The sequence below is a fragment of the Trichomycterus rosablanca genome, chromosome 2, assembly GCF_030014385.1.
Source record: "Trichomycterus rosablanca isolate fTriRos1 chromosome 2, fTriRos1.hap1, whole genome shotgun sequence".
In the NCBI taxonomy this organism is placed as follows: Eukaryota; Metazoa; Chordata; class Actinopteri; order Siluriformes; family Trichomycteridae; genus Trichomycterus; species Trichomycterus rosablanca.
Window position 1 is genome coordinate 36899140 of NC_085989.1, and position 12651 is coordinate 36911790.

Below are 12651 nucleotides of genomic sequence, written 5' to 3' on the forward strand. Positions count from 1 at the left end.
AAAGGCAATCCTCTGTTTGCTCAAGCAGTATACAGATTTTTTTTTCTTCTTTTAAACACAGTACATAGTTGGACCAATGTCAGCCCTGTTTTTAGTCAGTCTTGCTCTTTGTGGTTTATTTACCTAGTCTGTAGGTAAGCTTACTGTAACTTCTTCCATTTCCACACATATTGTAATTAATTAATTGACTTAATTCTGCTGGTTTAAAACACCAAACATTAAATTATGATAAATTTAAGATTCGAGTTTTGACGTATGAATTAATTTTTAATTATTTAATTATTATTTCCAGTCCTCTCATTTCTATTAATCCGCTCACACTCAGTCGGGATGTTTGACTGTCTGATCTTACACATAAACATTCCATTTAGTCCTGCACCAAGAGCGATTGCTTTGGATCCTACTGCCTTATTCACCTTATTTAATCGTTACATACACCGAGGGCTTGATGTTTGATGGTGACAAAGCTCAATGCAAAGTGAATCTTTATGTCGTTGTGGTCTGCATACACAATACGTGTGGCATTAATGTTCAGTGGCTGTAATTATGTGATTAACTAAATAAACAGAACGTAATTATTCAGTGTTTACACATTTTAAGAGAAATCAGACCAGCACATAAATGTTTACATTGACTCACATCAAATATAAAGGGTTAGAGAATAGTTGCAAGTACAGTGGTACCTTGAAACTCAACCTCAATTGGTTTAAAAGTTTAAAAGACTGAGTTTCAAGGTATTTTATTCAATAAGGATGTATAGGAAACCTGTTAATGCGTTCCATGGTCCCGTGGAACTGCGTATATTATAGGCTAATGTAAAAAAATAGGGTTGTTTTTGACACTTATACACTGAAAATAACAGAAATATAATTTTAAAACACTGAAATACGATTAAAAAACAGTTAAAAATCAATATAAAAATACAATAAAACCTGCACTTTACCTTTACCTCTTTATAGTTTCCTTATGCTTCTTAATCGTGGAGATGCTTGATCTTGGAATACCGTATTCCTTTTAGTAAAGGTGCATTCATATGAGAAGCGGCACAATAGCTTCTGTGCTGGCTGTGCCGTTGTTTCCTATGGAGTGTACCAATGCACAAAGCCTAACATGACCTATTGTACTAAAACGAGCAAGGAATTTAATTAGTGGAGAAAACTTATGAGCAGTAATGATTGAGAGGTTTAGTGTTTCTATGTCTTTCCTTTATTCACGTTAAGCTTTTTTTAACGATAAGCATTTTAGACTCTCTTGGAAAAGCTGATTATTATCATTTCTCAGAACCCTGAGCTGTAACACAAGTTTAAAAGTAAAACTGGAGGAAAATACAGCTAAACACAGATACATGTGGACGGTTATTCCACACAAATGCAGATTAATCTCATATGCGCTCTTTGATAATGTTTTACTGTACCGCTCAAGCCGAGCGCTGAAGAAAGCTGTTCATTGTTAATATAAAATTAAATGAATAAATTTTTTGTTGAGTTTAAGGTAAACGTCAAATTTAAGGGTACAAATTTCACGACAAAGGGCATTGAGTTTCAAAGATTTTGAGTTTAGGGGCCGTTGAGTTACAAGGTACCACTGTACCTTGAATTTAGTCAATCAGCCAAGATGTATTTGGTATGCAATTTAAGGGTATTGTTATGTACCTAAGCTACAGGTCTCTCACACAAAATACTTGCTGATTGATTACCTATAAGCAGGTAAACATTTCTTTGTAATTTTTTTTTTCAGAAGGACATCGGCTGGCGCCCAGAGGCTAAGCACCTGCTGCTGATTATGACCGACCAGCCATCCCATCTAGCACTAGACAGCAAGCTGGCAGGCATTGTAGTGCCTCATGATGGCCGCTGCCACCTAGAAGACGGCACCTATTCCCAGTCTGCCAATATGGTAGGCTGAGTGTAATCAAACACACTGAAGTACATTATAACAACATTATGATGTGGCCATTGTAATCATCACTACCTAGAAATTCTCTTTTCCTTTCTTTGAATACTATTAATTGTTAATGAGTTAGAAAGTGTGAAATGACCCAGCGTGGACTGGCTTATTGCCCAATTATGGACCCGGTGTCTCTAGTTTAGGCTTCAGGCTTATTAACTAAATGTCATTGACTTATTTCTCTTTCAGGAGCACCCAACCATTGCACAGCTGGCAGAAAAGCTTCTAGAAAACAATATTTATTCAATTTTTGCTGTGGATTATATGCAATATAAGTGGTATGAGGTAATTTCTCACAAAACCAAATTATTCTTGTTCTAATTGTATGGTTTACGACGTGCTGATTGTTTCTTTATTTTTTCCTCTTTTGTGTTCTGTGAACAGGAACTGATTAATTTTATTCCAGGTAGTTACCTGGGACAGTTACTTCCTAAAGCCCCTAATCTTGTAAACCTTGTAGTGGATGCATACAGGGTAAGGTCCTCTAAACCTTTCATTTTCTGTTTGACTGTGATACCTTTTTATAGTACTGTTTCGCTCTTAGATGGCTAAAGATTAACTGTTACAAAGAACAAATCTTTTCATGAGTCTCAATCACAGTGTCATTTTTACAGTACTTTCCTTTGGAATTTACCAAAGCTACTATGAGGTGCATAAAGATGCTAGTGTTTTCCTGTCTGGCATGCAAAGTTAATGAGTTGGAGTGGAAAAACACTGGCAGGGGAGCTGAGGTGGAAACAGGCATTTAGCAGGGCATAGGCATAGGTATGGGGGCACAACCATCTATTGTTCCGCCTCTGGGAGTCTACAAAATCCACATGTACTGCTAAACAGTAGCCTGCATTATTATTGTGCCTAGAATGCTGCGGTGATACTGCGCCCTGTCCTACTGCTCAGTTAGGAACACAAACCCCTGTTTTTCTGTTAGGGCTGCTTTCAATTAAAAGTTGTTGGTTTTATTCCAAACAAACATGCTTTTACAAAGCTTAATTATGGTTTCACAAATGTGCTGACAATAAGCAGCATCTCTTCTCCTATTCACTTTTTAGAAATTCTTGTCAGATGTGGAGGTGGAGGTGGGAGTTAAGGACAGAGAAGCATCCAGATTCTGGTTTAATGTATCAGCTATCTGCCCAAATGGATCCACTGCAGCAGGAAATGCCAGATGTGCAAATGTTCAACCTGGGCAAAAAGTATGGAAGTCTTCTTTATTTTTAAATTTTATGTACTACAGTTTCATTTACATTTTATTTTTATACTGAGTCGGGTTCCATGGGGAAACACAGGGCACAAGGCAGAAATAGCCTGGATAGTGCATTAAACCATTGCAGGGCTTTGGATGTCCCCCACCCTTTGTCAGACATAGCCAATTATGTCTGTGTAGAGACTGAGATTCATCCACATAATATTTAATCAGTGCTGGACTAGCAAAATAGACTGCTGCACCACCCTAACCCCTTGTACTACAGCTGGGTAACAAATTAAGGAAAAATATATAAATCAAAACATGAGTGCAGATACTTCCAGACAAGCGTAATATGTGTAATATGTGATTTGACCCCACTTGTGCCTGGAATTAATATGAAGTTATTCTGACTGATTACTCTATCAATTTGTCAAAATCCTGATTGAGATGATCACTGAATAATTCAAGAAGTATGCAATAGTTCTTACTGTCACCATATCTTCATATTATGGACAGACATGTCTCAACCACTATTATCAAAGCGCCAAATGAGGAAATATCTTTAGGGACAGCTTCGTTCCTTTACGTCTTCTTACCAAGATGTGTTATGCTGTTTATAGCTTGCATTTGACATATGTCTATATATTATTTTTCATTACTTCATTTATTGCCCCATGCATTTAGAACTAACATATATGGATACTGTAATACAGATTTAAAGAATTTATGAACTAAAATCACAGGAAATATTTCTTTTCTAACTTAAGAAGACATGAAACTCACATAAACGTCATATGTGTGAAACTGTAAGCAACTGTAACATTAGCAATCACTCTTTAACTTACAATAAACACTTACTGTATTTCATAATAACCCAATATAAAAACTCTAATATTGGCCAGGATTTTAGACAACCAGTATATCAGTTGGGCCCTACTGTGTCCTGGGTTGTGGTTGAAAGTTTACATGCATGTACACCGATCAGCCATAACACTAAAACCACCTCCTTGTTTCTACACTCACTGTCCATTTTATCAGCTCCACTTACCATATAGGAGCACTTTGTAGTTCTACATTTACTGACTGTGGTCCACCTGTTTCTCTACATACCTTTTTAGCCTGCTTTCACCCTGTTCTTCAATGGTCAGGACCCCCACAGGACCAGCACAGAGCAGGTATTATTTAGGTGGTGGATCATTCTCAGCACTGCAGTGACAATGACATGGTGGCGGTGTGTTAGTGTGTGTTGTGCTAGTATGAGTGGATCAGACACAGCAGCGCTGCTGGAGTTTTTAAATACCGTGTCCACTCACTGTCCACTCTATTAGACACTCCTAGCTAGTTGGTCCACCTTGTAGATGTAAAGTCAGAGACGATCGCTCATCTGTTGATGCTGTTTGAGTTGGTCATCTTCTAGACATTATCAGTGGTTACAGGACACTGCCCATGGGGCACCCTTGGCTGGATGTTTTTGGTTGGTGGACTATTCTCAGTCCAGCAGTGACAGTGAGGTGTTTAAAAACTTCATCAGCGCTGCTGTGTCTGATCCACTCATACCAGCACAACACACACTAACACACCACCACCATGTCAGTGTCACTGCAGTGCTGAGAATGACCCACCACCCAAATAATACCTACTTTGTAGTGGTCCTTTGGGGGTCCTGACCATTGAAGAACAGCATGAAAGAAGGCTAACAAAGCATGTAGAGAAACAGATGGACTACAGTCAGTAATTGTAGGGGTTGCTGTTGAAAGTTTACATACATGTATAATGGACATGCAGGCATGACAGTCTTTTGGTGGTTCTTGGATTCCATTCAGACACATTTCCTTTCAGCATAAGCAGACAGATTAGGTTTAATTTCCAGCCATACCAAATACCACTGTTCCTTGTTCTTGCACAATTTGCTTTGATCTTGTTCCAGGTAATACTCCTGGTGTTATGATAGGTGTGTTGAGGCAAGATGCAAGTGCAGTGTTATATTGGGCAAAATCCATTCACAATAGTAGTTCATCCCTAGCGTAGGTTAGCACACAAGTAGACAGTAAAGTACAGGGAAAGTCGTTGATCAGAAGTAAAAATAATAGCCATGGGTAAATCACTGAAAACTATGGAACAATACAATCTAGACATACAGAAACCAAACTTGATCATGTGGACAAAAAGCCGTGAACAAGAACACAAAAGGTGCATACAGTGAACAAAAGAACAAATCACAGAGGAGGGGCGGTGAAAGACCAAGGAAACAAAACAAACTGACGTGCCAAATTTTGCTTTGGGAATCACAACCCCAGGAGGGGAAACTAAAACCATGACACAAGACATTTAAAAAATGAATGACCTGCTTTTTGTGAACTGTACAGAGCTTAACCCTTTCCTCTGTAATGCATGTAGATTAGTCTAATAGGTGCAGTCAAACTAAGATGCAACTAAGATTTAGGGCCAGCTGTAGACAACCTTCATAACACAAAATTAGGAGTCCATGCCACAAATACACTATATGGTCAAAAGTATTTGGAAACCTGACTATGAGTTTGTAAACACCCCATTTTAGAAACGAACTGTATTTAAAAAAAAATGACCTCTATGTGATCTTTTCTCTTTTTTTATATTTATTTATGCATTTTCTCCCATTTTCTCACAATTTGAAGTAGTCAGTTTGTCTTCCGCTGCTGAGGGATCCTTATTTCATTCGAGGAGGGTATGTTTCCTGCTCACGCCTATTCCGACCCGTGTGCAATCCCAGCGAACCCCTTCTTTTCGCTTGTGCACTCTGCACAGGGTCATTGCACAGCGTTTGAAGACCCCACCCACATAGTTCGGTCATCCCACCTTAGCAGACACAGTGGCCATTTAGTGTCTTTTACAGGCACTGCCACTTATGCTCGCTAGATGGCGCCCAGCTGACTGTTGGCAACGCCAAGTTGAACCGAGAAGTTCAGAATCTCGGGGCTGGTGTGCTAGCGGAATATCCAGCTGCATCAACTGGGCTCTTTTATGTGAGCTAATCAGATGTAACAACAGCCACTCTTCTCAAAAGGCTTCTCACAAAGTATGTATGTGGGAATTTATGTAATTTTGTCAAAAAAGCATTTATATAGCTGGACACTGATGTTGGTCAGGAAGGCCTTAATTTGATGTTCCAGTTCATTCTAAAGGTGCTCACTGAGGTCAGGGCTCTGTGCAGGCCACTGGAGTTGCTTTAAAACAAGGGCTGCATCCGAAATCACATACTTAAACAGTACGTACTACATTGGAGGCAGTGCGCACTGCTTGGCCGATAAAGCAGTAAGCACTTTCAGTACGCAAGTGTGCAGTATGTTTACTGTTTAATGAATACTTAGTATTCGGACACACTACCCGCTCTTGCTTACTGCTTTCGCGTACTGTTCAGTATGGAAGTATGCAATTTCGGACGCAACCAAGCTTTTTGAAGTTGGAAACATAAAATTTATTTTTATAATTGATTTGTTACACCTGTTAGCAGCTGTTGTTGCTAAAACACATGAATTCAATTATTAGAGAGGGGTGCCCCAGTTCTTTTATCCAAACAGTGAAAAATTACTTAATAAAACATATTTTGTTGATGTACAAAGTTGGTGAAGTTGCTGTATGTATAATTTTACCCTGGTAGATTTTCAAATCACCCACAATAAACTTAGGAAATAACTCAAAAATACTGCCGCCTTATACCAGTGACTTAGTATCTAATTACCCATGTCCCTAGAAGAACCGGTTTGCTGTTTTGTGTTGCCTGCTTTCGATATTATGTGTATCGTTCAAGGCCAGGTCCTGAATCAATACTGTGTTCTCAAGAAGGTGATTAGACTGTTCTGAGCAGAGGATTACAATACAGTTTACAGGAAAAAGCTTCAATAAGCAGAGGTCACATGTTATTAGTATAATACAAGCTTTCAGAGTAAGATACGTGATATGTAATCTGAGTTCAGGGTTATAATAGGCTTTGTAGCAATGTTGCAATGCAAAGGCATCTCTTTATCATTCAGGATTTCAATTTTAAATAAATAGTAGAATTGTGGAGCAGTAGGTGGCACAGTGGGTAGCACAGTTGCCTCACAGCAAGAAGGGCCAACATTCTTTTAAATAAATAAACAGAATTAAATGGAAAATAACAATTGGTTCCATAAAAATATTATTTGATGGCAATCTTTTGTAGCCTTTGAATGCAGGAACCGCACTGAAATTAGATATTTTGTATCTCATTGACACTTTATAAAATCCATGAACTGTGAATGAGCCACAACTTTTTGACATTGAGGCTGTTCAATTCCAAATTTCCTTGATAATATTTTGATATCATTAAGCGCTGCCCAGATTTATGGACCCCGGTGAGACGGTATCAATACAAAGAGTATGTGTTTTTTTTTTCTCTGGCACTGGAAACCTGTGCAGGGTATTATAAAATTAAGTCAAAACATGTGTTTGCTATTTGCTATCTTCTGGGCGGCACTGTGGCTAAGTGGGTAGCACTGTGGCCTCACAGCAAGAAGGTCCTGGGTTCGATCCCCAGGTGGGGTGGTCCAGGTCCTTTCTGTGTGGAGTTTGCATGTTCTCCCTGTGTCTGCATGGGTCTCCTCCAGGTGCTTCGGTTTCCTCCCACAGTCCAAAAACATACAGCCAGGCTAAGTGGAGATACTAAATTGTCCTATAGGTACCTAGCCGCTAGGATGCATAAAACAGTGCATTGTAGTGCCGGTCCCAATAAATGGGGATAAATAGGGAGGGTTGTGTCAGGAAGGGCATCCGGTGTAAAAAAACCGTGCCAAATCAATAATGCGTATCACGATCCGCTGGCGACCCCTAACGGGAGCAGTTGAGGAAATAGAGAGCTATTTGCTATCTTCTGATTACCAAGACACATTTCTGGGAAGACCTGAAATTGGGAGAAAGCACCTGTTAATGCTCACAGAGGTGAATCAATTAATGATTGAAACAAATGAACAATTTAGCTACAGAAAGTGTAAAAAGGTTTGTTCATGCCATACCATGTCATTAATTATAAACATGACAGTTTATGTTTCATTTATAATAAAAGAAAGAATTGTGATTACCATATATGTATATCTTTAATGAAAAACTCTGGATCAAACTATGCATGAACACTCCAGAACTGAGATTACAGAAAGCTTTCATGTATCAAAAATAGCACTACATTTCCCTGAATTCCACACTTATCTGCTTTGTTCTTCTTCAAGGTCTTTTTTAACATCACAGTTGGAATGCGAACATGTCCAGTTGAGGAACTGCAGAAGGAGAGCGAGCCAGAAATTCTGATGATGGTGAAGCCTGTGGGATTTAATGAATCTGTGACTGTGCGAATACAGCAAGCCTGTGGGTGTCATTGTGGAGAGACGGGAAGTTGCCATGATGATCCAGAACCTTACTGTGTACCAAGAGCCTATCTGATGTCTGATAAGACATTTATTGACAGTTGTCATGATGAAAGGAGTGGACTGGTCTGCAGTGGGAGAGGAACCTGTATGTGTGGAGCATGTGTGTGTGACCACAGCAACCTCGGTTCTGTCTACGGAAAATTCTGTGAAAAGGATGACTTCTCTTGTCCCTACGATGGGGGTCTAGTGTGTGGAGGTGTGTGCTTCTAACAGATAGATAGACAGAGAGACAGTCAGACAGACAGATAGAGTACTTTATTAATCCCAAAAGAGAAAGTCAAAATTTTCAGCAACTCAGGGTATATTAAAGTACAAAAAAGGTATTTCAGGTAAATCAGTGTTACTGTAGATTAGTTTGAAGTTGTATAAATAATACTAACATACACTCTTAAAAATGAAGGTACCAAAAAGATTCTTTGCTTGAGAAAGGGTTCTAGAAACAACCTAGTAAATTTTGCTAGCAATTAGCAAAATATCCTAAACTGGCCAACAATTAAGTAAGTGATTAAAGAAATTAAAATATTTTGGCTAACTGGCTTAGCTACATATTCAGCAAACTAGCTAACATCACCAATCAGGCAAAACATTATGACCACTGACAGGTGAAGTGAATAACACTGATTATCTCTTCATCACGGCACCTGATAGTGGGTGGAATATATTAGGCAGCAAGTGAACATTTTATCCTCAAACTTGATGTGTTAGAAGCAGGAAAAATAGGCAAGCGAAAGGATTTGAGCGAGTTTGACAAGGGCCAAATTGTGATGGCTAGACGACTGGGTCGGATCTCTAAAACTGCAGCTCTTGTGGGGTGTTCCCGGTCTGCAGTGGTCAGTATCTATCAAAAGTGGTCCAAGAATGGAACATTGGTAAACCGGCAACAGGGTCATGGGCAGCCAAGGCTCATTGATGCACATGGGGAGCGAAGGCTGTCCCGTGTGGTCCGATCCAACAGACGAGCTACTGTAGCTCAAATTGCTGAAGAAGTTAATGCTGGTTCTGATAGAAAGGTGTCGGAATACACAGTGCATAGCAGTTGCAGGGCTGTTTTGGCAGCAAAAGGGGGACCAACACAATATTCGGTGGTCATAATGTTATGCCTGATCAGTGTATGTGTATCATGAAAAAATCTATTTAATTTCACTTTTAATTCCAGCTTGAATTACAGCTTATTTACTTTAAAAAAGCTGTAGCCAGTACTGCACACGTGTCGGAGGGGGCATGTCAAGGTCTGGAGTGGAAGGTCTGCAGCATTAGAGGTGAAGTACGATCTGGTAATTGGATACATTTAGATTGATAGGAAAATTGAGGGAAATGCATAAACAGAAAAAAACAGAAAACTAAAAGGTCCAAACAATAAAAAATCTGGAAGTTGATAACTGTAATGTCTAAACTTTGTTGTTTTTGTGTGGCATTGATAACTCAGTGGTTAAAATAATAGTCTAGTAATTCAGTCCCCACTGTTGCCAAGTTGCAGCTGTTGGGCCTTTGAGCAAGGCCTTTAACCTTCAATTGCTTGCTTGGTATTTAGTCATAACTGTAAGTCACTTTGAAAAAAATGTCAGATAAAAATTGATTGTTGTATTTTATGTTAGATTTTATAACCAGGCTGTTAAAGAACCATCTAGGTCTGATGAATCTTTTTGGGTTTGTTTGTAGAGTAATAGAGGAATAAATTTATACCATTTTAATGTGATGCTCTCTATAAAATATATTTTTGATGATCTGAATAATCATTAAGATATTTTTAAGAACTACCTTAAAAGAATTGTAAAACTAAAATGTCACAATAATCAAACATGGTTTTCTACAAAAGCATGAATTGCAAAAAGTGGTTGATTTATTGCTTGCCCTAAAGAGCCATTTCTTCTTCCAGCTGTCACCTTTATTTATAAGAGTGTAAAACATTCCTATAACAATATACAAATTATTATTAAATATGTCTTTCTGCTATATATAGCTATATACTTTTAGATGTACAAAAACCTAAAAAGCTCATTTTAATAATGCTCTGTACTAAGGGAAACCAGAAGCATTGTGCAAAGCTGAGTTAGCTGAGTATACATAAGTCTAGATGCCAGCTGCATACTTTACAGTAGCTACGTAAAGTATCTGTCTGTCTGTCTGTCTGTCTTTCTATATATCTATCTGTCTGTCTATCTAATCTGTCTGTCTGTCTATCTAATCTATCTGTCTATCTAGTACTATTTTAACAAATGCGTTTTTTAATTTTAACCTTTATTGTCTGTACTTTTTGTGTGTTTTCGATGATAGGTCACGGTCAGTGTGTCTCAGGAAAATGCACATGCCAGGCTGGCTGGACAGGTGAGAGTTGTGGCTGCCCAGTCTCTCCAGAAAGCTGCATGTCGGCTGATGGCTTAGTGTGCAGTGGGAATGGCCAGTGTGTATGTGGCAAGTGTGTGTGTGATGACCAGCTGCATTCTGGAAAGTTCTGTGAGAAATGCCCCACCTGCTCTAACTCCTGTCAATCACATTGGTAAATAACTTCCGCTTTCTTTGTGTTATAGCTTTATCTCTCAAGTATTTTCTGTAGATTGGACTACTGTACTTTCCAACAATGTCAAATGGTAAAAAGACAATACATGAAGACGCAATGCAAATTTCTTTTTCTACACCTTAGTCAGTACCTATATGGCTATCTATAGTCTTTCTCACCAGGATCTTGCAGTGGCTTCCCTCAAAATAAAAAAATGGCACGACTTGTGGCAATGTTAACATTATATGGCCAAACGTAAAACTCAAACATTAACATTTGTTTATAACACACTGTTCTGAGAAGGCTTTGCACAGGATATTTATTGACACTTTGCCTAAAATCACAAATGCTATTTTGATGAAATTCTCACTGATGTAGTGCAGCTTATTGCAGGCCACTTAAGTTGCTCCACACCAAATGTCAAATCATGTCTTGTCTATGATTGATAATAGCAGTCACCACATCCTAACTAAATCATTTAGAATATTCTTTAAATTCAAATAAAAAGAGTGTATGTACGTATTTCTCCAATGGTGCCATTGTAATTGTTTTAGCTTTGTGTAAAACATACCAATAGAAAGTAAATTACTGTTTGCCACATCTAATACAGGGAATTACATCAGATGATCTTTCTCCTGATAACCCTACTTAGTATAGTTGCCAAAATGCTTTATATGTTGATATGCTGATATGTTGCTCCACCAAAACAATCCCTTGACACTCTATTGAAATAGCCCTATTGTGTGGAACAACTTTCCTAAACCATTAAGGGAATATCAAACTGCTCTGTTACTCCTACAAAAACAAAACTCTTGGGTCTTGCTGTCAAGATGGCTGCCATGTTTGGATCATGTGACACCACTAAGTTAACTCTCTTAGAAAAACATTTGCTTACTCTGCTTAATAGTACATTGCTGGTCACTTAAATACCAAGCAAGTTAAACCTGTGAAAATTAAATATGACAATGTTATTAGCCTTTTAGTGTCAATCCATCCCAAAGCCACAGAGTTACTAATCATTTAACCAGCCATCCACCTACTATAATGTTTAAGGAAGTTTAGAGAAAACCAGAGTAACTGAAGAAAAACACACATATGTAAGGAGCACATTCGTAACACTTCACAGACAGTAACTGCAAGCCAAAATCAAATCCAGGTCTGTAGATCCCATACTGCTATGCAGCACCTACTCGCCTTCATAGTCAGATGTAATACAAGAAAATCCAAAACAAACAGGCACTTGACACTGTACAAAGACAAGCAAGCTTTTTGTTGCCATGTGCTTATGGTTTTTAACTGGTTCAAACTACAAAATGCACCACAAACTACATGAAATGCACTAGATACTACGTCTAAAAAATAACAATGTATTAATCTGTCACGCCTTGTTATTTGTTTATTCCAGGAGTTGTGTGGACTGCCACCTGTCTAAAGGCCTTGTACTGGAGAGTACACAGCAATGCAACAGAAGCTGCACATCACTGGTGGTTTATGTTGATGAAATCACTGGTATGTCAATAGCTGGAAGTGTGTATAATAATGTGAAGATGGTCACATCACACTGAGAATAAAACATCTGTTCTGTCTCTTCTGTGTCTTTTGCA

At 38.5% G+C, this 12651-nt stretch overlaps 1 protein-coding gene across 1 annotated transcript in view; it reads left to right on the forward strand.

The window, feature by feature from the left end:
• itgb8 (integrin, beta 8) overlaps positions 1-12651 on the forward strand; it is a 36373-nt gene that overhangs the window by 17086 nt on the left and 6636 nt on the right. The window contains exons 6-12 of the mRNA XM_062990807.1: positions 1738-1896; positions 2137-2232; positions 2332-2421; positions 2997-3140; positions 8353-8746; positions 10825-11047; positions 12453-12556. Of these exons, the coding sequence (XP_062846877.1) occupies positions 1738-1896; positions 2137-2232; positions 2332-2421; positions 2997-3140; positions 8353-8746; positions 10825-11047; positions 12453-12556 (1210 nt within the window). The remainder of the gene's footprint in view (positions 1-1737; positions 1897-2136; positions 2233-2331; positions 2422-2996; positions 3141-8352; positions 8747-10824; positions 11048-12452; positions 12557-12651) is intronic.